The sequence below is a fragment of the Rattus rattus genome, chromosome 10 (assembly GCF_011064425.1).
Source record: "Rattus rattus isolate New Zealand chromosome 10, Rrattus_CSIRO_v1, whole genome shotgun sequence".
NCBI lineage: Eukaryota > Metazoa > Chordata > Mammalia > Rodentia > Muridae > Rattus > Rattus rattus.
In genome coordinates, this window is record NC_046163.1 from 60,125,431 (window position 1) to 60,147,699 (window position 22,269).

The window sequence follows — 22,269 nt, forward strand, 5'->3', positions numbered from 1 at the left end:
CTTATGATTCGCTCACCACTCTTCCGACATTGACGCATGTGTTTTTTTCTCTGAGTTGTCTGTTTGAGAGCTAACAGCAGTCCCTTTCTCAAGGTATCTTCTGTGGTAAATAAGAACTCTCCCTCTTGGTCCCAAAACAGTGGTTTCTGCTGCCTGTGGTTGTCTGTCTCTTTAGTCTCCACTAAAATGGTGGAGCTCTTCAGTCTGTCTTTGTCTTCCCATCTCTGACGGTTTTCAAAGGCACAGCCAGGTAGCTGTCCTGCAGTCCACAGGCTACATGCACCCGGGATGGTGTGAGTTCTGACACAAGACAGTAAACTTTACCTGAAATGTTATGGTGGATTTGGGATTTTGTTTATTTGGTTGGTTGGTTGGTTGGTTGATTGGTTGGTTGTTTTGGCCATGTTTTGAGTGACTAACTCAACCTTGAGCATGAACCTCTTAGAGAACAAAGTCACGCCACAGTGTCAACACGTGGATATTCTCAAGAGCTCCCACCTTGAGCTTGCCTGCAGGAACATGGCAGATATTCTAGACCTCGGCAGTGAGGCTCACCAGTGTCACTCTGCATTACTCCCACTGATGCTAGCTTTGATCACATGACTACGGTTTCTGCCACTCATAGAAACTCTCAGATCTTTTTTATATATTAAACTATCCCCATAGTTTTGTGTCCCTTGATAATTTGTGACTGCCTAATTTGCCAAATAATGGCTTTCTGACACCTTTTCTATTCGGTCTCTCCCCAGCATGTCATACATAAAGAATCCCGGTAATGACTGGCTACCAAACAAAAAGTAGTTCTCCTCTGTCTATCGATTAGTTTATACATTCATATCAATGTGGAAGTTGTCTCGTTGTATTCTGTTAATTAACCAGGTCCTGCAGTCTTTTCCTCTGCTGTTCAGCTGCCCTGGGTTTAACCAGTGGAACTCTCCTTGTCCCCATTCTGGCTAACCTTGAACTCATGTCCCCAACTTCCCTCCCGAGTAGAAGCGTGTGCTGCCACACCTAGCTTTCACTTTGGGTCATGTTTTATAAGGTTTCCTATGTCACGTAAGAAGTTTATGATTTTTTTTCTTAACGGAAGGAAAAATAGAAACTGATGAATCTCATACAATTCTTTGTACATCATCAAAGCCCTTAAAACGAGATGTATCTTTGCCATTAAAGTAAGGCACAGAAACCTTAAAATGCTCTGTCTCTAGGACAATATTGCACAATGTTTTTAATATTAACATTTTTTAATTTGCAGATTTAGTAGTCCAGATATGGTGCTAGATCCTGACTTTAGGCTCTGGCTGAGCTCAAGAGCCTATGGCTTTTTCCCAATTACGATTCTTCAGAAGGGCGTGAAGGTAAGAACAAACTGGCAGGACTTCAGTGTTGACTGGCATGCTTGACGATGAAGCACTGACACTCATTCCTGTGAGTCAAGACAAGAACTCATGCCATATTCGTTGTCAGCGCTAGGTAGGTCAGGAAGAGCTACCACAGAGGAGACCTGCTTTCCTCTCCCAGCTCTGACACCTGCTTCTCAGAGAGGATGCTCTGCTTCCAGCTGTAAACCGCAATGCAAATGTTTATAAATGTTTCCATCTCGCTTGCTATGGTGCCCAGGCTGGCCTTGAACTCCTGAGAGTAAATGATCCCCTATCTCAGTTTCCTGAGTATCAGTATGAGACTATACTATGTGGCATTTTCTTATTTCTATTCCTCTTGGCCATTTTATGGTTTGTTAACTCTCTGGAAAATTCTAGCAGAAAGCAAACAGATTATCTGCTAAAAATAACCTTAATTGTGGATTATGCCTGACTTCTGATAGCCCACTATGAAGACTTGGTCAATCTTGGTAAAGGCCCAGTTGGCCTAAAGGTAAATGTCAAACAGCAGAGAAACTGATGAAGACACGGGTAAGATATCATATGCAGCCCATGCCTGGCCAGACTAGAAACACCTTCCTGAGACACTGTTCCCTAATTCCGCCACCTCTGCTGTGAACTTTTACCCAGAGCCACATCCACAGTCCTGCCCTGGAGCAGACAGAGAAATTTGAGCCTTTCAGCCTGTGACTTATGATGCCCTGTTTACTTCCCAAGATCCAGCTGACTATGACTTCAAGTGGCCTTCTCCCTTTGGCTGGGAGTAGAAGTGGAGAGGCAGTAGTAACGAGGGACAAAAGGTTTCAAGGGACACTTATTTTGATTGGGTCTATTGCTCTAACTCCACTTTAAGAACCTATCAATAAAGCTGTGTGTGGTGGTACCTTTGAATCCTAGCACTCAAGAGATAAGGCAGGAAGTGGATCTCTATAAATTAGAGGCCAGCTTAGTGTACATGGAGAGCTCCAAACCCGTCTCAAAACAAAACAATGGTTAGAGAACCCCATTCTGCCCAAAATGATGCACTTACATTTCAGAGCAAAAGTCCCTCTTTTTCTGTAACTCTGGAGTGGGGGAGGGGCTACTGTGCCAGCCATCTCTAAGTGCCCTTGTGACATCTTAGAGACCCATCGCACACTGGTGCATGTACCTCACACTGCATCCCCCTTGAGAAACATAGAATACACAAAGGAACTGACGTGAACCACACATAAGCAATAAGTCTGATCCTGAATATAGAAATCACATGTTCATACACAGGCTCGTTCATAAGATGCATCTGCACAGCCATACAGGATTCATGTACTGTACATTATAACACTGCATGAAATGCTCTACTGGCCAGTGTTTCTCAGCTTGTATGGGTGTGTGTGTGTGTGTGTGTGTGTGTGTGTGTGCGCGCGCGCGCGCGCACGCAGGCATGCACGCACACCCGCAGCTACCAAGACCCCCTACCAGCGCCACACTCATAAAACCCTCACGGTCATTTCAGCCACTCCAGTGAAGGAATCGGCAAGCACCTGGGTCCCCCAGGCAATCAGAATTCAGTAACACCAAGTCCCCACTCTCCCGTCTAATATGAGTTGACTCAGTCAATGTCCTGCCTCCTGTGGCTTGGCCCCCTATGCATGCTCCCTTGCTTAGCTACCACTTAGCTCCACACCTTAGCTACCACTGATATAGCACAGTGACAAACCCTGCCAGGGGCCTACTCAGCTAGGGAATGAGCTGAAGTGAAACATAGAGTTGGGCAGAGACCAAAGACTGAAGATCTGGGCCTCCCAACTCACTCTCTCTCTCTCTCTCTCTCTCTCTCTCTCTCTCTCTCTTCTCTCTCTCTCTCTCTTTCTCTCTCTCTCTCATTGTTCTGGGGGCCAAAGGCCAATGAAACTTATCTCTTTCTTACCGTTCTGTACTTTAATAAGAGCTGGTTTTCTTGCTCTGTAACTCTCTGTGCTTTAATAAGTACTGGTCTCTAGTGATTAACACATGCTGTTTAGCATCAGGGAATTAAGTAAAAGATCTATTGTTAGAGTTCCTTTTTCTCTTGCCCTGGAGCCTCTCACTTGGACTCATTAACTCATTAACCAGGAAGAAAAGAAAGAAAATCTTTTATAGAGGTAATATGCACAGACACACATGTATACACACATTCTGGTTGGGCCCGACCACCTGTCTCATCAACTCCACACGTATTCTTGCATACTTACATACATACACCTGCACACCTATGTATATCCAAGCAGACATACATTTGGTGGGTGGATGGGGCAGAGCCCCAGATGCCACACTTTATTCCTTTCCTCTGGCCTTTTTATACTTTCTTAGACAATGGTTCTTTTTAAAAATGACCTCATAGATAAGATGTTACATAACAGGAGTTACAGGAGGAGGTCAATAGTTCAAGGCAGTCTTTCATTCTATAAGCTCATTATAAGTTCAAAGCAACAGTTTCATATGGCCTTGCTTTATCATAGGGCACACTTACAGCCTTATCCTTGGACCTGACCTAGAATGAATGTTTTTCCTTGACCACAAATATTTCCCAAGATTATTTCTCTTTTTAGTGTAACTGTGAAAGCTCATTGTATTTCTTACTATGTAGCCTTTACTTACTGTTTTATGAGTGGGCACAATCTATTCTTGATTCTAACTCTATTATCTTTCTGACATAACAACTAAAACCATCTCTTAGAACCTTTTTCCTAAAATTATTTGAATCAAATCAGGAACTCTATAAAGTCATTAATTCATCTAGATAGCATTAATTCATGAGAGGTCATCTTCAGGAAATCTGCCCAATAGGGTGGGCTGCTGCTCAGGAATCATCAGACTATGTAATAGTGTCAGGAAAAGTCATATCAGCTACAAGAAGCAATCCTGAGATGAAGTCTCTTGGGACCTTGATGCTCAGAGCTCACCTATCTAAAGCCAAGCAGAAATGGTGGGCTGCCTCCAGGAAAGTCCCCTGCTAGCCTCCGTCTCTCCTAGACGGCTCCCGACAGGCTGAATTTCTATCCTTCCCAAGCACTACGCTTGTGGTCGCTGTCACAACAACACAGTGCTACAGTTTGTCTTTATGAATTATGAATGAGACAGACCTCTGTGAGCTCAAGGCCAACCTTATCTACATAGTAAGTTCCACGGGCTAGCCAGGGCTACAAAGTGAGACCTTGTCTCAAAAATAAAATATGAATTAGAATGTGAAACAAAATCTAAAGTGATGCTGTGCCAGAAGTGTTCAGGAGGCAGAAGAATAGCCCAGATTTGGACTTGACAGAGGTTCTTGGGAACAGCTGTCAGCCATGTATGTCACCAGGTGCTGTGAGGAGTGGTCCATTCTCCTCTCCAGGGCCGGTTCCCACATATAGTCACTTGACATCATTACTGGATCTTTTTTTTTTTCTTTTCTTTTTTTAAAGATTGCTGTGGAACCTCCCCAGGGATTGAAAAGCAATTTACTTCAAATGTTTGGCTATGGTGGAAGTGGAGAGGTGACAGAAGAGGTGTTTGATAAGCCTGATTGTGGACCATGGTGGAAAAAAATTCTCTTCAGCCTCTGTCTTTTCAGTGCTGTGCTCAATGAAAGGAAAGCGTATGGAACACTGGGCTGGAACATCCCTTACCGATTCAGTTCCTCAGACCTGGAGGTGAGTGTGGGCTCTGGAAGGAAGGCAGACCATAGCACACGCTGTGTCTGCTGTAAGCTGAGCTGAGGTAGCTCGCATCTCCATAGCACTAGGCGCTTACCCAGTGAGGGGAAATAGCATTGTGTGACTCAGAAAGGAGGACTGACCTCCAGAGACTACAGTCAGCTTCTCAGCGTGCTGCCGAGGCCCCACCCCTGAGGCTATACAAGGATTCCACCTTTGGAGCAGTTTCCTAGTTTCTTGAGTGAAATTAAGCCATGTGGGAGGGGGACAAACCTCATTCCGCACACCACAGGGTCATTATCCTTATGAGACTTAACTCAGTGGCCTGGAGAGGTGGTTCAATAGTGAAGAGCACTGGCTGTACTTCCAGAGGTCCTGGGTTCAATTCCCAGCACCCACATGGGTGGATGGATCTGATGCCCTCTTCTGGCTTCTGTGCACATCGGGCAACACGTACACAGATAATATATTCAGGCAAAACACCCAATACAGATAAAATAAAAATTTTCAAAAGAAAGTTTCAGCTTAGTGAGTGTAAGTGAAACATTTTGATTAGTTCCTGAGTCATAAATCACTATTAAAACATCTCTCAGTGTTCTCACTCAAAACAAGAGGGACAACACCAAGCCACTGTCCTGACCTTTTTGATTTTTCAAGACAGGGTCTCTCTGTGTATCCCATATTGTCCCTGAACTCGCTCTGTAGAACAGGCTTGCCTTGAATTCACAGAGATCTGCCACCTTCTGCCTCCCGAGTGCTGGGATTAAAGACATGTGCCGCCACCACCTGAGGGCTGGGCTTTTAAAATTTGTTATCTTTTTAATAGTACCTTATATTGTGCTTTTGGGCAGGATGTTTTCTCTATTGCTAGTAAAAGAAGTGGACAGTAACATCCCCTTGAACTTTTTCTAAGTCGCTGGGCAGTAGTGTCCATGCCTTTGATCTCAGGAGGCAGAGGCAGACAGATCTTTGAGTTCCGGGTTAGTCTGGTTAGATCGAGGTACAGGACAGCTAGGGCCACACAGAGAAACCCTGTCTCTTAAGAAAAAACCCTGAGTTAATCTTGCAATTCTGCTTCTAGTGTAGAACACTGTACCTCTAATTACCCTTCCGTTTCTGTGTCAGAACAATTTTTTTTTGTAGTTTTCTAAGGAAAAAATCTTGATTCTGCCTATATTGATGACTCCCACCTGGGGAAGCAGGTCTTCCTTCCTTCTGTGTCTTCTCCCTGTGTCCATGAGACATTTCTACCTGCACTAGAAGTTACACATACATAGCAAGCCCATTGTTTCTGGGATTGGCCAAGGATATGAAGTACAACAGCCGCACATTGGAGATCTGCCCAGGAATTCGAGCACACAGTGATCCCCTCCAGGCCCAGTCAAAATGCAAACAATACACTATGGAAAAGTGCAGGCAACAATCCTTGGGTTTCCTCAGAGGCTTAGTCACATGATTCCCTTAGATGGAGAAGTCTGATGATGTTCGCATCGCTGATTCTGTAAAATGGTGTAGCGTTTGCAGACAGTCTATAAGCAGCATCCTGTGTACTTTCAGTCACGGACATCCAAACACAACGCAGGTGCTGTGTGAACCACTGCGCTGTCTGCTTTAGAGTAATGATCTGGGAAACGTCTGCATGCACTCAGTGCAGACACTTTGTTTCCATCCGGGCCCTCAGTGGGATGTGCAGGTGTGGCATCCACAGAGTGCCCACGGTGGAGTCAATCTCCACGGATCTCAGGCTGAGAGCACACAGTGGAGGCACAAACAGCAGTGGCCTCTGAACAAAAACTGCTGAGAGCCAGTGTGTGTACCCGCAGCTCCCAGGAGAGTTGGAAAGTCAGGAAGCCAGAAGGAGGCAGAGGGAGAGGCCAAGAGAGCTGAGGACACTAAAAGAAGCAGCTAGGGAGGAGAGGAGCCTGGGATCCCATTTGTGTGTATGCAAGGTCACATCAAGGTCATTTTCAGGACACCAAGAGCCTGCAGTTGTAAGCCTTGGAGGAGAAAGGAGGAGGATGAGAGTAGGCACTTCCCTTCTGCATCCTTCTATGCTTTGACATCCAGTGCCCTGTGCATCTGTTAAAGCAGCAACCATCATTACAGAGGATATAGGTCAAGAGCAATGCAATCACTGAGGGAGAAAACACACCCTGATACTCTACTCCCCTCTGTTCCTGGTTGGTTGGTTGGTTGGGTGGTTGACCAGGACTGGTTTTCCAGACCCTAGGGCCTCACACATGCTAGGCAAGTGTCCTAACACTAAGCTATAGACCCAGAACCTTTGCTATTATTATAATTTTTATGAGTAGAGCGCATGCCCATGGCTGTGCCTGTGGATAAGATCCCCCCAGAACTAGAGTTACAGAGAGCTATGGGCCACCGTGTAGGTGCTGAGAATGGAACCCAGCAGCAGCCAGCGCTCTCCATCACTGAGCCATCTCCTCAGCTCCTCCAGCCCTCTTCTACTGAGTCAGAGTCTTGAACTTGTAAACCTCCTGCTTCAGTCCCCTAAGTAACTGAGACTAGAGGATTACGCTCCCTCGCCTGGTTCTCTATGTCTCAGAGAGAAACTAACCACGTGAGAGTTGGTGGTGCTGTGTGAAATACCAGCTGAAAACATATGCAGAAGTAACACAGCGTGGGTGGGGGGCTTTCCACAGGTGTCCATAAAGGTGCTCGCAAATGTCCTCTCCGGTCAGTCAGAAGTCCCATGGAAGGAAGTGAACTACCTGGTCTCGGAAGTGACCTACGGTGGCCGGGTGACTGATGAATGGGACAAGCGATGCCTGAAGGCTCTTTTCTACAAATTCTGCAATCCTGAAATACTGAACGATAACTTCAGTTTCTCTAGCAATGTGGTAAGAAGTAAGCTATCTCTTCCTAATTATTTCTAACCAGGTTTTGTTGCATTCTATATGTCTCCAAGCAAATTTCAGTGATTAGTGGTTTTCATCAACTTTCAGAACGGTATTTTACAAAACCAACTTCCCACTATTTTTTTTTAAATATTATTTATCTAGTGTATATGAGTACACTGTAGCTGTCTTCAGACACACCAGAAGAGGGCATTGGATCCCATTACAGATGGTTGTGAGCCACCGTGTGGTTGCTGGGAATTGAACTCAGGACCTCTGGAAAAGTAGACAGTGCTCTTAACCGCCGAGCCATCTCCCCAGCCCTGCACACTTCTTCTTAGGCACTCAGAGCTTCTGTTCGCTTTTAAATGTTTAAAGGAACGTTTAAGTCTAGGTTCTCACGTCAGTCCCTAAGCTAACGTTAGCCTTGAACATGCTTTTAAGTTGCTCAGTAAACGTAGTGTGTCCGTGTTCTGTATGTAGACTGTCGCACTGAATGTCTGCAGATGGGCAGGAGATGCAGTGACACAGATGTAGCTTGTACTTTACTGCAACATACCACTTTAACAAAAAGTATATTCTGAAATCTTTCATTTCAATTAATTACTTTAAAACTCTGAAATTTTTATGACCATTGCAGCTTACTAGTCGATCCTTCTCGCTGTACTAATCTTAGTCTATTTCCCTGATAACGCCTTCATCAGTGACTTTGTTCTAGGTCATCAGTGAAAGCCACCAGCAGCAGCCTCATGTGCACATAAACAGTGCATTTCTCTTCCTGGTCACCGCTCATTCGTCATTAATATTTGTACTAGGCAGATGTCCAGCATTTTTTGACAGACGCTTAAAACACACAATCCTGGGGAGGAAAGATGTGTTTTTAGCTTATATTTCCAGATGTTTCAGTCTATAGTAAACCATGCTGCTCTAAGGCCTGTTTCAGCACAGGACCTCACAGGGGGACCGTGTGACAAGGAGGTTGCTCACTAATGGCCGAAATAAACAAAGTAGGACAGGGTCAGCGTCTAAACATCTCGTGACACACCTCGATCCTCTAACGTCCTCTCTACTTAATAGTCTCATCTTCTCCCAGTGGCACGAGACCAGTCACCACACTTCTAACACATGAGGCCTTGGCCTCCCTCACATGGCTTCTACAGGTTGTACTAAAGGCCTCTTACTTCCATTACCAAGGTGTATATTTCATCAAGGTAAGGTCAGAGTCCCCTAGCCTTTAAATGTCCCCCCCTCCCAGCCAGAAAGTTACATGTGTGTGTCATACAGTTTGCAATACAGTGGTCCCAAGTGTGGAGTGTCTGTATCATATCAAACTAAGAAGAGTCTCTTGCGTAAATGGTCATGGGGAGTTGCTAGCTCTATGTGTTACCAAGAGTAGATGTCTTACTCATGCAAAGCTAACAGAGCAATTAAACTTTCAGATGTACCAAGCAGTGCCCAGCTCCGCAAGCTTAAAGGACTGCATCAGCATTATCCAGTCCTTTCCAGATGATGACTCTCCCGAAATATTAGGAATCCACCCCGAGGCCACATACACCTGCAATGAGATCAAGGCCCAGAAATACATTGAAAATCTCATCTATATGCAACCAAAAGATACCCCAGGCACCCCCATGATCAAGTAAGAGTATACTAGGACTATTACTGGGTGGGAATTATCAGGTACAATCTGGAGAGAAAAGTATAACTTGCATGATAGAAAAACTAAACTTGGGGCTGGAGAGATGGCTCAGGGGTTAAGAGCACTGACTGCTCTTCCAGAGGTCCTGAGTTCAATTCCCAGCAACCCCATGGTGGCTCACAACCATCTGTAATGGGATCCGATGCCCTCTTCTGGTGTGTCTGAGGACAGCTACAGTGTACTCACATACATAAATAAATAACCTTTAAAAAAGAAAGAAAAACTAAACTCTCCACATCACAGAAGCAAGGACATGATACACCTGTACATGCACACACCTGCAGTCACATGTGCACATGTGCATACACAGCACACTTGCCAAGCATGTAGTAGTTAAATATTGTTGACTAGGCGACTGAGCTGTCTTTTATGTGGATTTGGTTTTTCTGTTTTAAGTTTTTCAAGGCAGGGTTTCTCTGTACAACAGCCCTGGCTGTCCTGGAACTCGCTTTGTAGACCAAGCCAGCCCCAAACTCAAACTCACAGAGATAAGCCTGCCCCTGCCTCCCTGTGCTGGGATTAAAGGTGTGCGTCACCACACCTGGCTTCAAATGGATTTGTTTAAACGTTACACTTGCACATATGCTTTTCAGGAGGAACCGTCCACCATCACCAGGACAGAAAGGGCTATGTGCTCAAGAGAGACTTGCCAGTAGGGGGCCCATGTAATGCCAGCAGTTGGCTCTGTGGACGGTATCACTCTGCCTCAGCAGCCTTATCTAAAAGGGGGTGGAAACTCCCGTGTGCACCCAGGTCTGTTTTAAAGTCCAAATGGTATAATTCAAGTTCCCCAAATTCAAGCCTCTTCCCCCTGAGACTGTAAAATGAAGCCAAGTGTGTCCACACCAGAGGTACATAACTAGAGCCCTCAAGGCTTTGGCTGCCTTTAAAGGATCCCCCACTCTCCACTTCATAGACATTGCCCAGAGAGCCCAAACATCAGGGCTGAGGAGCTGGACCACAGTGGGCTCATGCTCTCCTCCCTGTCTGCCTCACAGACCTCTGTCAAATCCTAGCTCAGCCGAGTCAGTTTGGGATGGGGAAGCCAACAAGTGCTCCCCATCTCTGAGTCCGGACAGTGGCACTGGCTACTTTACCAGGGCTCCCTGAGAGCCCAGTGACTTCCTGTCTCATTTTTAATGTTTCAACATCTAGGTTTAGAAAATCTTTACAAACACCTCATCAAGGCCTTCCAGTTATGGTGCATCCCCTTTGTAGACCTGATCAAACATTTGCAAATAGATTAATTTTGTTATAAAGCTGGCACCCTTCTGTTGTCTGTTGGCCAGACCTTTTCACATTTCTCAACCATTTTTATAGATCTTATACTCAGACGTATACAGTGAGTCTCCAACCCCTTCGTTCCCTCATTCATACTGGTTTAGCAAGATTTCTGGTTAAGTAATTTTCCCAGTCATCTCCTTTTATAATGGAAGCATAAGCTTCACCTCTCGAGTTTATGACACCAGTTCTCTTGACTATCACAAGTGTTTCTGGGTGGGGAGATTGGCTCAGTTTACCAAGGTTTCCTGGGCAAGCATGAGGCTGTGCTCGGATCCCCAGCACCTACCTCAAAGCCAGGTGCACAGCTATAGCCAGGGCTGGAAGGTGGGGACCGGTGGATCCAGGGGCTCCCTGATCAGCCAACCTGGCCAAGACAGTGAGATTCAGGCACACTGAGAGGCCTCGTTTCAATAGATAGGTTAATAAATAAGATTGAGAGACAATTAAGACAAAAACCATCCAACATCACCCTCTGACCTCCACATATGCCAGCACAGGCAAGGGCACCTGCAAATCTGAGTACCACACCACATACACACACACATACACACATACACACACATACACACACAAGACAAACACACATACACACAAGACAAACACACACACACATATACACACATACACAGAAGACAAACACACACACACACACACACACACACACACACACCATATTCTGGATAATAACATTACTTAGCAGAAAAAAATGACTTTTCCATCATTTTTTCCTTGCTTGAATTCCTTCTTGTTGGGAACATGAGTAGCATACTCAGAACTCTGTAGCTGACAGGATAATTGCTCCATACATCTATGCAAGGTGGCCACATTATCCACATCCCTAGACGCCAACTACATAATTCTTTAATACCTATAGACTGAGTTTACATTTCTTTGGCTGTTAAAATATGTATATTTTCCCCTGTGCACCTCTAAGCCAATCAGAACTCTGGATCCTGACTCTTTGGGTAACAACCAGAATGCTCTCTGGCTTTGGCACATGGGGTTTGCTATTTGATCTGTCATCCAGCGTTGTTTACAGTTCAAGTGTCACTTCACTAGAAGTGAGTATACACTACCTGCTTCATAGGGGGAAATTGCACAAATGGAGAAAGGCGGATGCCCAGGAGGAAACACCCAGCATGTTTCCAGAGATCAGCCAGTGAAACATTGTGTAGACTCTGATGACAGACACCCTTCATGCTATTAGCATTCCTCAACACACCAGGGAAAGATAGCATGATTTTAATGAAATTGTGTCACTTTTCCTGGGGAGATGTAAACAAATGTCTATTCACCTCAGATAACAGAAAAGTTCCTCCCAAATCTAGCTTAAGGAACCGGTGGAGTTACTGCTGCCCACCTTCCCTGGGGCCAAAGCAGAGGGCATCCCCAGAAAAAGAGTGGGTCTGTGCCTCAGCCCTCCCGATTCCTTTGCAGCCCGGAACAGAGCAATGACGACCTAGTGATGGAGGTCCTATCTGACATAATGATGCAGTTGCCCCAGACGGTGGAGAATGAGGAAGTTTCCGGACTTGAAAACCAATGCACTTTCAAATTCATTATGTCAAGTCCAATGTGGGAGAAGCTTCATAAAAATATTCAAGGTGAGCAGCAGCTCTGGGCTCCACCCAGGCGGCAGCCGGGAGCCTCTCCAGGTAAGATGCTGACACTGGAGGGAGGTAAAGTAGCCATCACCTGGAAAAGTCAAGTATCTCACTAGGTGGCAGCAGAAGGTGTGGGAAGGACGGGGTTGGGGGTAAGGGGGGCAGAGGTACCAAGACCAAAGGGGAAGCAGCAGCCACCACAGCAGCCCACGGGGCTCCGCTGGTGTCCACCCCAACCCCCATCCTCTGGCCTCAGAGGTGGTGCTTAGAGCAATATGATTTAGGAAGGAGGCCTCTTGATGGAGCAGGGAGGCCAAGCCTAGTTCTAGCTCTTGGGGAGATAAATACCTGTATTGGCAGAAATTTCCAAGTTAAATTTTAACGTCCACGATTCCTTTTTCTAAATTTCGCTTTCCTTTTTTAACTGTATTTTTTTAGTTTTCGTCTGTATGCTGACGGGGTGGGGTATACACTTGAGTACACATGCCCAAGAGATAGCAGATGCCTTCAAGCTAGAGTTACAGTTTGTTAAACCATGACGCGGGGGCTGAAGGCAAACTCGGGTCCTCTGCAAGAGCAAAAACGAGTACGTGCTCCTAAACACTGAACCATCTCTCCAAAATGCACAGTGACGCACAGTCGGTGACAGCACACAACGGACAGTGGTCCCGTGAGATCACCCAGTCACCACCGTGGTCTCAGTGTAAGTGTGTGCTGGCACTGGTACAAGAGGGTCTCTGACGGTGCGTCTCTCAGAATGCTAAATCTAGCCCTCAGTTCTGTCTGCAAGTATAAAAACATGAAAGAGGGTTTCACTAAGGAGCCCTGGCTGATCCACCTGCCTCCGCCTCCCCCCGCCTCCCCCCCCCCCCCTCTCCCCGCCTCTCCCCGCCTCTCCCCCCCCCCCTCCCCCGCCTCCCCGCCTCTCCCCGCCTCCCCGCCTCTCCCCCCCTCCCCTCGCCTCTTCCCCCTCCTCCCCGCCTCTCCCCCTCTCCCCGACCTCCCCCCTCCCCCGCCTCTCCCCGCCTCTCCCGCCTCCCCCCCTCTCCCCCGCCTCACCGCCTCTCCCCCCCTCTCCCTCCGCCTCTCCCCTCTTCTCCCCCCACCTCTCCCCACCTCTCCCCGCCTCTGCCTCCCAGGTACTGGGATTAAAAGCTTGCGCCACCATGATTGGCTAAAGCTGTCTCAAGACACACACCCCCGCTTACTGATCTGCATATTAGGTAAGGTGACACTAAAAACCCTAAAATATTTGCTATCTAGATTTCTCTAGAAAATGTCTACCGACCATGGTCAAATACATAAACTTCTCTCAGCTTGGAAGCCTGCATACCTCAGGCAAACACCGTTTCCCCTGTAAACATCACATTGTAAACATCACATTTTCTCTCTCTCTCTTTTTTAATTCAGGATATGATCCCATTATCCACTCTGTCTTGATCCCCTTCCTGAAAAATGAAATAGAACGTTTCAACAAGTTATTGTCTGTCATACATAAATCCTTAAAGGACCTTCAGCTCTCTCTAAAGGGAGAGAGCATCCTCACTCCGGACCTGGAGGAGACCTATGACTCCTTCCTTCGGGCCAGAGTGCCCATGCTGTGGCAGGTAAGCAGCCTTGCCTGTTGGTTTCTTGCCTGGGATGAATGTCAGTGCTCCACACCGAGCAAGCTGACTGTCCCACATGAGGAGATGGTGGCAACCATTCTGTTGACCTACCCTAGGTACAAATGTGAGCAAAAACAACCAATTAGACGGTGGTGTGGCAATCCTGCCCAAATTTATCTTTTGGGTTGTTTACCACAAAGCTGTAACAGTATCGATCTGAAAACAGCCCGGAGATCCCCAAAGAGAAATCTGGTTATGTGAACCAAGGTCCAGCCACCACATGTGTGTCCCGATCAAAGACCCCCACAAGGTCTTGATAAAGTTCTGAAAGCTTCAAAAGAGTATGGAGGAGGCATGTGTTCTAACTGTAAGAAACACAGATGTCGTAGCAGGAAAAGCAGTCGGTCGTTACCTTAAGTGGCGTCCTAATGGTTCACGTGTAGAGAAAGGCATTGGTTTGCATGCTATGTTCTGTAGTGATTCCGTCCGCTCTTCTGTTCTATCTCACTCATATTTTTAGTTAGTATAAAACTTTAAATGTCTACAAATGCCGTAAGCTACATATTCTTAGGAAACGGGAAATTATTAGATATGGCAACCACCAAAATAAAAAGTACTGGCAACTGATACCTGGGCAAACCCTGAAAACCACAGTCCACTGCAGAACGCAGGAAGGTAATCACGAAAGGCCATCACTTAAACGAGACGTCCATAACACGCAAACCCATACAGTAGTGGCTGCCTCCGGTGGTAGGTGACAGACAACACAGCAGCAACAGAGAAAGGACCAGGGGGGTTGATTGTTTGCTTTGGTTTGTCTTTGTGTGTGTGTGTGTGTGTGTGTGTGTGTGTGTGTGTGTGTGTGTGTGAGAGAGAGAGAGAGAGAGAGAGAGAGAGAGAGAGAGAGAGAAAGAGAATTGCTGGAAGTGGCTGTAGTATTATTGGTTGTCCAACTCAGTAAATACATGTAACGACTACTGAATAGATACCTCAGATGAACAATTGTGCCGTTATGTGAACTGCAGGTCAATACAGTACTTTAAACAAACAAGCAAACAAAAACCCTGTGTAGAAAACACAGAGGTTAAAGGTATCAATGATAACTAATTCTTTAACACCCGAATACGAATGAGTGAAAAACTGAAATGTAACATCTGTAGATTTCACACGTGGAGCAGGCTTGAGGCTGACCAGATTTCCGGTTCTTCGCACCACTGCATCGGGAGGCCGCGACACAGTGGCAGAAGGCTGAGTGGCTGCATGTCTGCCTGACAGATCTGAGCTGAGCTAACTGGATGAGGGGCAAGATGGTTATAGGAAGTGTGTAGAGCTAGGGGGACTTGCGAGTGAAGCTACTGAAAACCATTAGTTAAGAGAATTCCAGGCAAGACTTCATGCTGTCAGCCTCGTTACTCCTGAGGAACTGCCAGAACCATCGAGCGTGAGGGAGTGTGGAGAGAAGAAAAGGGTTGGAAGGAGTCAGGCAGCAAATTCACCTCCAAGAGAGACGCCTGTGGACTAGGTCTGAAAGGAAATAGAATCCAGAAGAAAGATGGGTACCCTGGAGTGGAGTGGGACCAATGAGGACCGACGAGGGGACCAGAGGCCAGGATGTCCTCACAAGACACCTATTGTAAACAGAAGACAGAGGCAGCTGTGGCCTGCAAACCCCACTCCCTCCACCCCTTGACATCGGGGGGCCTGTTATGAGCAGGATTACACAATGAACAATGGAGACTGCACGCAGAAGGGAACAGCCCAGAAGGTCAAGAGGTCATGCCAGCTCTGCTGGGCTGGAAGGAAAAGGATGGTAACCAGGAAGGCTAGGGAGTTCACGTGGCTAAAACCGAGGGTCCCCAGAAAGAAGAGGGAGGTGAGAGGGAAGGTTTATGAGTGACAAAAGCCTATAGCTGCCGGGACAGGCACATTCGGTTTGGGTGGCATGATTTCCTTGGTACTAATTTTCAGGCTTATCACTGTTTTTACAGCTAAAAAATGGCATCTCCTGCCAAGGTGTTTTTCCCTGGCAGAAATGTGCCTAGAGACCTCTAGACAGATTTACAGAAACAGTGTGCCTCTCTTTGTCAATCTGCAGAAGAACGCCTACAAGTCCTGCAGGCCCCTGAGCTTCTGGGTGAGCAACCTCATCCAACGAGTGAACTTCTTCAACACCTGGGCCAAAGTGGCCTACACCACCATACACCATCGGTAAGAGCAGGGCCAGTGCGGCCTCTCACTCCTTCCCTGCTTCTGCTGGAGCTTGCAAGTTTCCCCACTCACCTCGCCACACCACCCACTCTCACGGGTTTATTTTCTTCCCACCCCTTCCTTTTGGGATGAGAAAACCAGGACCTCAAAGTTGGGATCCCATGCTGAGAGCTGGAAATAACCTAGTGTGTGTTTCTTCCTGCTGTCCCGCACTCTGCCTGGAAAAGTGACCAGGGGGAAGGTGGGCTAGTGTGGGAAAACCCTAGTTATACCTCCCTGACTCAGTTTCCACAGTAGTCCCTGGGTAGGGAGTGGGTACCGACCCTGTCATCCTGTTTCAGGAAGGAGTAGGCCACAGCACAGGAAAACACTTGCCCAAGGTGTCAGAATACAGAAGTATCGCAGTGCAAACCCAGAGCTTCTGCGTCCAGCCTGTGCACAGAAGCCTCCTGGGCCTCAGAGAACATGAGTGTCAGCTGTGGGCAAAGCCTGCAAATCAGAAACAAATGCTCAGAGCTCAGATGCCTCCCAGTCCAACAGGTGTTCCCAAATCCATGGCTTCCACAGTCCACCCTCCCTTTCCCCTAAGAGGCCTCAAACTATGCCCCGTGTCCATGAAAGTATAAAAGAGACTGAGGTAGGGCAGGTAGGGCAGGGGTGCGTAGGAAAGGCTGCTGTCCGACGGAGACCAGTGGAGGCTGCCAAGGCCACTTGAGAGGGAGCAGCCGCCCCACCCTGCCCCTGGCTTCTCACTAGGTACATGATGTTCATCACAACCTGGAAACGGCTTGGCCAGAAATCCAAACACCACCCTGACTCTGGGAGCGAAGTCACTGAGGGTTTTCCTGCACGATACTGGCTGTCTGCTTTCTTCTCTCCACAAGGTGAGTGAGCGCGCACGCGCAGGGCAGACCCACATCTGCCTCTGGTGCATTTGCAGTCAGCCACTCCATTGGCCCAGAAGACAGCACCTGTAGACCCATGGGCCCTGAGCCTGTCCCCTCCCCCGCACCTCCTCTCCCCATCTCAAGGATAACTTAAGAAACCCAAGGCCCCACTAGGCCTTGGCAAGGTTCTTTCTCATCCCCAAGCCACTGGTTCCATATCAAAGACCCGAACTGAGGCCCTCCTTAGTGCCTACAAGAGGAAATTCCATACCTCAGACACTTATTAACAAGAATGGATGGTCGAGTGTCTGCTGTGCCCTACCTACTCAGCACAGACACCAAGTGGAATATGTCACAGCAGCAGGGAGCCAAGGCCCACAGGGACCTGGGAGGAAGCCATAGTGGATTGAGCTCCACTGTGGCAGGAACAGGTATAGGCTGGTTTTACTTTATTTCTGTTGCATCCCTTGTACCTAATTTGTCCAATACCAACAATGCTCACAGTCAGTACTTAAGGAATGGATGGGTGACTTCCCATGAGCCCGAGCTCGAACAAATCACTACTCAGTCCATAAAGCAGGGAGATCATAACTGATGGCCACAGCAGGCCACTAAGGAAGGGACTTGAGGATGACATGTGACACTTGTCACCAAGCATTGCCCAGGCAGGGCAGAAGAGGAAAACAAACAGTACCAGATATAAAACAAGAATCTAATAGAAAAGGGTATCTTTAAAAGGGGTTGTGGGAAAAGGAAACTTGCCCAAAGTCCTACAACTACCTAGTAACTTAGAGGACTTTGAGGGACTCGCCCAAGTGACTATGTTTTTAATTCAGCCTGACTTAAAAGTCAAGTGTTTAACCAAGGACAGGCACAAAATCCACAGACAGCAAGTGTGGCCTGAAGCTAAAAAGACGGCTGTAGGAGAGACAGCAGGTAGTTGTTACCATGGAAAGAGAGGGAAGGAGGGAGGCAGGAAGCGGGGGGAGGTCATAGACACTGATATGACAAAGGAGGAGGCTGAAGAAGTTCAGGCCAAGAGAGAAATCTACTTTGCCTCTGGTCATAAGCTGGCTGTGGCTGTAGTCGGGGGTCATGGGACAGGAGAGGAGGTAACAGATAGGAGAAGTTGGGGGAGCATCTAGCCTCCTGTTTGAGGTGATATGACAGAGGGCAGGCAAACCTCGACAGGACTCAAGGACACCTCTGAGGGACCACAGTGTCTGGCAACCAGATGAAGGAATCATCCTCATGTAGGTCTCACTTTGTCCTTCTCTGTACCTTCCCTCCATGAAACCCTAGGGTGAAATACAGGCAGCTTAGCAAGCCCAGAACTAAAGGAACTTTCCTCATTTGTCCACATGACATTGCCTGGGTCACAAGCTCACTCGCCTCTGACCTATCTCTGTGACAAGAGTACTGTTAGGCACAATGATAAGCCAAAATAAAATCAGAAAAGGCCCGGTTACCAGCAGTGTGACCCCCCACCCCTGCACAAAGGGAGTGGGGAGCTGGACCTAAAGAATAGCCTGTGTACACAGACCTGAGAGTATAGTTGGCTGTCTCCACTGCTCCCCTCCAGTCTCCCCCCATGGGGTGAGACTCCACTCCCGGGTGTCAACAAGCATCTATTTACAACAGATAGGAAACCAGCCAAGATAAGGACACCACCTAAGCCCAAACGCACTGAACCAATATAAATTAGGGTTACTTACAGAAGCAAATGACTCAGACAGCTGCATACCAAAGCCACCCCAGCATGAGTGGTGGCTCATCAAAGCTATGGTCCTGGAGCTCACTGCACAACCTGCAGGCAACAACAAGCTGGAGTGCCTTGCCCAGGGTGTCCAGCATGCCTAAAAGTATCTCTCAGCAATCCTTACTGTTTATTGACACTTGGGGAAGGAGGGGCCTGGTGAAACTAGTCAGTTTTAGAAACTTCCTGAAGCTTCTGAATTGCTTACTTCCTGAGTTTTAAGGAGGTTCACTGCAGGGTGGAATGTTTCACCTCCATTTAGGACATTCTACTTCTTACCAAGCTTCCCTCTAAAATGGACTATTTTATCTAGGAATAAACTGATACAGAAACCCCATTACCCTTCCCACCTGGCTTTTCCCTTCATTTCAGTGGGGGAGCCATAGTGCCTTCCCCCTCAGGAAACCTGAGGCTTACCAGAACTTTGGCATTGTTTGTTTTTCTTCAAAGCTTTTCTTACTGCCGTGCTTCAAGACTATGGAAGGGCCCAAGGAATCTCCATGGATGCCCTCACTTTCACTCACAAAGTAATTTATAATAGTGATGGCAGCCAAGAGGATGACTTCTCCAAATTTCTCCAGAAGAGGCTCAACATCGTCAGGAGAGCTTTCCAGGTACTGGGTGCTGAGGAGACAGGAAAGGGTCGAACCTCCATCTTATGACTAAAGGCATGGCTACTTAGTCGTCAGATGGAATGTAGGTGCCCACAGTTCTGGGAGCTTCTCAGAGGCTTCATGTCTCCGTGTGCTTTTGTGCCTACAGTGCAGCCCACACCATTACATCTAGGTCTCGCAGTCTGAGGGCAGGTGACATTCCATCTCTAACTGGATTCTCTCTTAGAGTCGCTTTAGCTATGGTCATTTCATATTTGAGTTTTCATACAAACTCCAGGGTTTTTCTCCTAGTTCTATGAGGACGACCACTGGCATTTTGGTAGATGTTGTATTGAATCTGTAGATTGCACAGCCACTTTGACAGTCTATCAATTCAGGAGCATAGGAAGTCTTTCCATCATCTGATGTCTTCAATTTCTTTTTTCAGTATCTTAAAACTTTTCAGGAGATATCTACATCCATGGTTAGGTTTATTCCCAGACTTTTTTTTTTTTTAACTTTTAAGTTACTGTAAAAAAAAATATTTCCCTGATTATCTCCATTAGCAAGTTCAGTTTTGAAATATAAGAGCTACTAATTTTTTGTTGTTCTTTAAGACAGGGTCCCAGTACGTAACTCTGGCTGTCCTGGAACTCACTATGTGGATTCATGCTAGCCTAGAACTCACTGTGCAAGCCAGACTGGCCTAGAACTCAGAGTCCCAAGTCCTGGGATTAAAGGGATGTGCCACCTCATCCACTAAAATGGACTTACTTTTGAATGCTGACTTTGTTTCCTGCTACTCTTCTGAAAGCTTTTTAATGCTGCTTTTTGGTGGAGTCCATTGAATGTAGGAAGTCTATAGGGCTTTTTCTTGACTTATCAGTGATGGGAGGGCCCAGCTCACTGGGGGAAGGAAGTGCTACTCCTGGCAGATGACCCTGGTTGTCTAAGAAAAAGAAGTGAGCAGGCCACAGGGAGCAGGCCAGTAAGCAGCATCCCTCCATGGTCTCTACCTCAGTTCCTGCCGACAGATCCTGCCCTGCTTGAATTGCTGCCTTGGCTGCGCAGTGGACTGACTCAGCTAAGCTGAATAAACCCTTTCCTCCCTAAATTGCTTTTGGTCATGGTCTTTAACACAGAAGGAAGAAGAAAAAAAAAAAAAGAAGAAAAGAAAACAGTTTTTCTTCCTTCATGATTTATTTCACTTATACCTTTCTCTTCCTATAGGACACTTATTCAGTATGAATAAAGGCAGTAGACACCCTTGTCTTGTGCCAAGAAAAAGTGCTATTTTTTGTCTTGAGCACAATGTTGGCTAAAAGTTTGTATTATCCCATTACAATGAGGAAAATTCTCTTTTCCTACTTTGCTCAGGACTTTTATCATGAAGGTATGTGGGATACTCAAATACTTTTTCTGACTACCTTTGAGCTGATCATGTGACCTTTGAGATGATCATGTGATTTGTCTTTACATTATGAACTACATTCTTTTAAAATGTTCATTTTTTTGATTTGACAGTTTCTTAAATTCTTTAAGATGAATTTCTTCTAATTATATCAGCACACTGTAGCAGACATCAGATCCCAGATGGTTGTGAGCCATCATGTGGTTGCTGGGAACTGAACTCAGAAACACTGGAAAAGCAGTCAGCGCTCTTAACCGCTGAGCCATCTCTCAAGCCCATGAATTACATTTTTATTGACCCGTATGTCAAACCAACTTTGCACCCCTGGGATGAAACCAGTTTGGCTGTGATGTATGATCTTAATATGATCTTGAAATCAGCTTACAAGTACTTTGTGAGGCTTTCTGCACATGTGTTCATCAGGGAGCATGGCTTGTAGTCTTCTTTGTCTGTATCTGAGTTCAAGACAAATCTCGTGCTGGCTCCGCAGAAAGAGCTTGGTGCTGTCCCTCCCCTTCTACTTGATGCAATGCGAGTACTGGTATCAGGCCTTCCTTAAAAGCTGGGTAAATTTAGCAGCACACTTCTCCAGCCCTGCTTCTTTGTACTGAGACGTTTAAGCAATGCTTTTTGTATCTTAGTTTGCTATGGGTGTGTTTAGACTTCTATATTCTGGCCTTAATTTCTTTAAGTCATATACACTTAAAATTTTACTTATTTTGTCTAGATTTTCTAGTTGGAATCTTAAGTTTTCAAGGCATTCCTAATGATCTAGCTTCCATTAGTCTGCCATAGCAACTCCATCATTTGATTTTTACTAATTTGCATCTTGTGTTTCTTTTACCTTGGCTACTGTTTGGTCCATCTGGTTAACCTTTTGCCTGGTTAATGTAGCATGCTGGTCTTTTCCTCATTCACCCCATCTTGCTTTGTATTACTTGGTGCAGTCTGTGGACTTGGGTTCAGCTGCTTCTTGATTTCCCAGAGTTTGGAGGTTACATTGGTTATTGACTTAAAATGTTTTGTTTTTAATGTAAACACACGGAGCTAGGACGGCAGTCTACACTGCACTCTAAAGGTTCTGGTAGGTCATGCACTCCATTTCATTTGATTCTAAGGATTTAATTTCTTCCTTGATCTCTTCAATGATCCAGTTTGGTGACTCTCCTGGCTGTATCTTGAGGTGATTTTGTAATGTTCTTATACATGTTTTGAATTCCTTTTCTTTCTTAGGGAACTCTGCAATTTCTCACATGTTTTCCAGTATTGAGAGGCCTGTGGAGTGTTGGGTGGAGTGGCTGTCACTCTGTGGGGAGATGGGATGGAA

The 22,269-nt window shown here is 46.4% G+C and overlaps 1 protein-coding gene across 1 annotated transcript in view; it reads left to right on the plus strand.

The window, feature by feature from the left end:
- The window catches only part of Dnah14 (dynein axonemal heavy chain 14), a 221,151-nt gene that overhangs the window by 196,745 nt on the left and 2,137 nt on the right, over positions 1-22,269 (plus strand). Inside the window, exons 76-84 of the mRNA XM_032914677.1 lie at positions 1,256-1,358; positions 4,805-5,032; positions 7,699-7,896; positions 9,333-9,532; positions 12,314-12,480; positions 13,891-14,087; positions 16,183-16,295; positions 17,052-17,179; positions 19,389-19,552. Of these exons, the coding sequence (XP_032770568.1) occupies positions 1,256-1,358; positions 4,805-5,032; positions 7,699-7,896; positions 9,333-9,532; positions 12,314-12,480; positions 13,891-14,087; positions 16,183-16,295; positions 17,052-17,179; positions 19,389-19,552 (1,498 nt within the window). The remainder of the gene's footprint in view (positions 1-1,255; positions 1,359-4,804; positions 5,033-7,698; positions 7,897-9,332; positions 9,533-12,313; positions 12,481-13,890; positions 14,088-16,182; positions 16,296-17,051; positions 17,180-19,388; positions 19,553-22,269) is intronic.